Raw genomic sequence first — 4,555 nt, forward strand, 5'->3', positions numbered from 1 at the left:
GAGTTTTCAGTAACTACACTCAGCACGCTAGAGAAATATTATTGAGTATTCTTAGGTATTGAAGAGGATGCTAGAACTCTGAAATCAAAATATCTGAATGAAATATTTCTTGAAAGTGAAATAATTCATGTTTGACTACTCATGTTAAATTGTTACTCATTATTCTAGCAACCTACCCTTGAGTGACTGAATTCACTGTCTTGCATTTGTTGTGTATGTATGTTGTGTCCAGAATTCATCATTGAATATGAAGATGCAATGCACGAGGCGGGGCTGTGGCACCACCAAACGGAAGTTCCGGGGACGCAGACCACAGCCCAGCTGAAGCTGTCTCCATACGTGAACTACTCCTTCCGAGTGATGGCAGAGAACAACCTGGGGAGGAGCTTGCCCAGCGAGGCGTCTGAACAGTATTTGACCAAAGCTGCAGGTAAAGCTGGACTTTTGTGGTATGAAATAAAATAGAGTCAAACTACAGTGGGAACCCTGGGGAGGGTTGAGGGAGGGTAGGAGATCAACCGAAGGACTTGTATGCATGCATATGAGAATAACCAATGGACACAAGACACTAGGGGGTGGGGGAAGCCGGGGGAATGTCAAGGGCCGGGGCGGGCGGGGGGTGGGAGGGGGAAAGGAGACATGTGTAATACTCTTTGTAATACTTTAAGAAATAAAAAATAAAATAAAATAAATAAAATAGAAAAGTTTCCCACTGTTTGAAAAAGACCAAAGCTTACATGTGTGTGGCTGCTTAACTTCTAGAACCAGATAAAAATCCCATGACTGTGGAAGGACTAGGATCAGAGCCCGATAATTTGGTGATTACGTGGCAGGTGAGCTATGTATAAAGCCTTCAACTTTCCTCTGTACACTTTAGAGTGAAAAAAAACTAATTTTAAAATAATACCTGTATTAAAATCCCATTTTACCCATTTTGAAGGAAAATGTACATTACATATCTTTATTTAAAAGACAGTATTGTGTAGTAGTTAAAATCTTGATCCTTGGAGCAAAAATGAATGCGTGCAAATTCCAGCTTTGCCACTCACTATGTGACTTTAAGCCAGTTGTTTAACATCTCCATTATGTATTTGTATGATTGGAATAATAATAGGACCAACTTCATATAATGCCTACAGCAGTGCCTAGCACATACATGTGCTCAATAAATGCTAGCTAGTAGTATCACCATTGTATAGAACCATCTAGAAGACATGTACCGAGTTATTCCTAATAGTCAACTTCTTTTCTTTCTTTTTGCTTATCTGTATTTTCTGGACTTGGAAAATTAACATACAATTTAAAAACTTCAGATAGCTCTGTTCATGCATGCTCATGCTAGTATACTTTTTGTACATACTTATGTATATATGTACATGTAGAAACAGAATAGATGCAGTTCACAAGTTTCAGCCTCCAAGTGAAATAGACAATGATGTGCTGTCACACAAACAGGAAGATGTAGAGGAACCTACGTAACTGAATGTTTTAAGTCACCCACCCTTGACTGTGGAACCAGAGTTTGAGAGGCTTCTATGGTATATACTACAAGATAGAAATGAGCAATCTTTGAAATGTGGGCACTAAAAAAGCTTTGCATGTCATCAAAAATGAAAGAAAGATAAAAGGTCCCTGGAGAATATTGTTAGCCGCTTATATTTTAGTGTTTCAGTGCTCACGTTAAGTCTGGGAATTGGTTTTGTTGTTCTGTAAAAGGTTGTGCAGTCGATCTGTTTTATAAGCTCTGATTATTTGGCTTTTCTTGTAGCCCTTGAATGGTTTTGAATCAAATGGGCCAGGCCTTCAGTACAAAGTGAGCTGGCGCCAGAAAGATGGTGATGATGAATGGACGTCTGTGGTGGTAGCAAATGTATCCAAATATATTGTCTCGGGCACGCCAACCTTTGTTCCCTACCTGATCAAAGTCCAGGCTCTGAATGATGTGGGGTTTGCTCCAGAGCCAGCTGTCGTTATGGGACATTCTGGAGAAGACCGTAAGTGGCTGACACTGTTTTGTTTACACTTTTTCTCAGCAAAACAGACTTAACAAAGTGCAAGCCAAGTCTATTCCCAGACGTGTTTAGAATGGGAGGAAGAGAGGCAGCAATGATTTTTGTTCAACATTTCTGAGTTTAAACAGCCTACTATGTAGAAAATAGGTTCAGAATGTTAAAAGTTATTACTTTTTACTTTTTTAAAAATGTCATTCTTTTTGGGGGAGAGGGTTAATCCTCACTGGAGGATTTTTTTTCATTGATTTTAGAGAGAGTAGAAAGGAGGGGAAGGGGAAAGAGGGAGATAAGAGAGAGAGAGAGAGAGAGAGAGATCGATGTGAGAGAGCCATGTCAATTGGTTGTCTCCAGCATGTGCCCCAACTGGGAATTGAACCCACAACCCTAGGATTCACAGGCAGATGATACTAACCATTGAGCCACGCGGGCCAGGGCAAGATATATTATTCTTTCAAAGTCTACTCTTAGTCCTTGATCATTTATAGAATAGGTCTGGAGCATTGCTTCAATAAAGCCAAAATTATTAGACAGTGACTTTTTTTTTCGCATGAAATTCAAAATAACATTGGTCCTTCTATCCTCCCTCCCTCGCTTTCCCTAGTCCCCATGGTGGCTCCTGGGAATGTGCATGTGACCGTGGTGAACAGTACCTTAGCTGAGGTGCACTGGGACCCAGTGCCTCTGAAAAGTGTGCGAGGACACCTGCAAGGCTATCGGGTAAGTGAAGGGAGACCTTCCCTGTTCTTTCCTTAGGAACAGCCCATCAGTGAAGGCCAGATGCACTTTTCTTGGCTGGAGAAGTTGTTCTTGAGAGTTCATCTGGTTTATCGCCTCGGGCAGGCCACGTCTAAACAACCCCAGCTGAAACTGAATCAAGATTTCACTGTATCCAAAAGTGAGGGGGGGAATGTTTCCTCCATTTTTCACACAGAGAACCTAAGGTTTTGCCAACTAAGCAATTAACATAAGCACAAAAGATGGAAAACTGATGTTTGAAAAATCAGATATAACAAAATGCACCTAGCTTAAAAACTATACCGACCACATGTGAATACACACATTATCCTGAAAATAATGTAGACATTAAAAAATAATTCATTTGCCGAAGCCGGTTTGGCTCAGTGGATAGAGCGTCGGCCTGCGGACTGAAGGGTCCCAGGTTCGATTCCGGTCAAGGGCATGTACCTGGGTTGCGGGCACATCCCCAGTGGGGGGTGTGCAGGAGGCAGCTGATCGATGTTTCTCTCTCATCGATGTTTCTAACTCTCTATCTCTCCTCCCTTCCTCTCTGTAAAAAATCAATAAAATATATTTTAAAAAAAAAAATAATTCATTTTATACTTTAAGATCATAAAGTACCAACTGGGTCATTCTTATGAATATCAACCATCTTCATTCTTGGGAAGCACAGAAAGAAGGGGTTTTATAGAGGGGTTTTTTTAAATTGATAGTTATCTGTTTTGACATTCACCATAGAGTCCCTCCTTTGATTTGTCAACCCTGACCCCTAGAGGTCATTTTTTGCACTGCATCATGTTCAATTTTATTTTTTCTAACATTGTTCAATTCTGTATATGTTGACTTCTCTTTAAAAAAAATGTCTTTAAACTGCTAAGAAGAATTTAAAAGGACTTAATAAACAACAATTCTGGATTTTTAACCAAAGTTAATCAACACATTGTTAATCAACTACAATATAATACAAAAAATAAGTGCGAGAGCCCCAGACTTGGAGTCACTCCTGATTGTCCTGTGCCCTGTACAAGTCACGTGGTAACCCAAAGGCTCATCTGTACTATAGGAATAATAATAATAAACGCTTCACTGTGGGTTTTAGGACTAAACTAAATGACATATTGTACATGAAGTTCTATTAACTCTGGAAAAAGTATCTAAATATTGGCCAGTAATTTTTACTTTTAGAATATTTTACATGTCAGACACGGAAATCCTTCTGTTGGCTTTTAGAGAGAACTGAATGGGTGTTGTGCTATTTCATTTATTTCCCTTATATTCCTCCAACAAAATAGGATAGCCCAGCTTCATCAGATATTCTTAATTTGGCTTTCCTCAATATCTGTGGGCTTCTGACTCTCCTGCCTCAGAATCAATATTTTTCAGTTTTGCCAGTAATCTTCCAAAATGCACCACTTATGGGAATTTTCTGGGGAAAGGCCCATAAAACTTTAATCTTGTTTGCCTCCTTATACATCCCTGACTTTTGTTCTTGCTGCTTCAGATTTACTACTGGACGGACCAGAATTCATCAAAAAGAAACAGACGCCACATTGAGAAAAAGATCCTCACCTTCCAGGGCAGCAAGACCCACGGCATGTTGCCGGGGCTGGAGCCCTTCAGCCACTACACACTGAACGTCCGCGTGGTCAACGGGAAGGGGGAGGGCCCGGCCAGCCCCGACAGACTCTTTCATACGCCGGAAGGAGGTATGAGGCGGACGTGTCTCTGAGACCCTAGCAACACGTGGCACATGCTGAGAGGCTTGTGTGGCAGAAGGGCCCCCAAATAAAGTATATTCTGGAAGC

General features: G+C 40.8%; 1 protein-coding gene across 1 annotated transcript; it reads left to right on the forward strand.

Moving 5' to 3' along the window:
* Positions 1–232: 232 nt before the first annotated feature.
* On the forward strand, positions 233–4,456 carry LOC102441734 (neuronal cell adhesion molecule-like; the record flags this gene model as incomplete). The annotated part of the gene is made up of 5 exons (XM_006109374.3): positions 233–430; positions 763–833; positions 1,769–1,994; positions 2,614–2,729; positions 4,252–4,456. Coding segments are annotated over 5 exons (816 nt in total), but the record flags the coding sequence as incomplete, so codon positions are not given.
* Positions 4,457–4,555: the final 99 nt, after the last annotated feature.

The sequence above is a fragment of the Myotis lucifugus genome, unplaced genomic scaffold, assembly GCF_000147115.1.
Source record: "Myotis lucifugus unplaced genomic scaffold, Myoluc2.0 scaffold_8903, whole genome shotgun sequence".
Lineage (NCBI taxonomy): Eukaryota > Metazoa > Chordata > Mammalia > Chiroptera > Vespertilionidae > Myotis > Myotis lucifugus.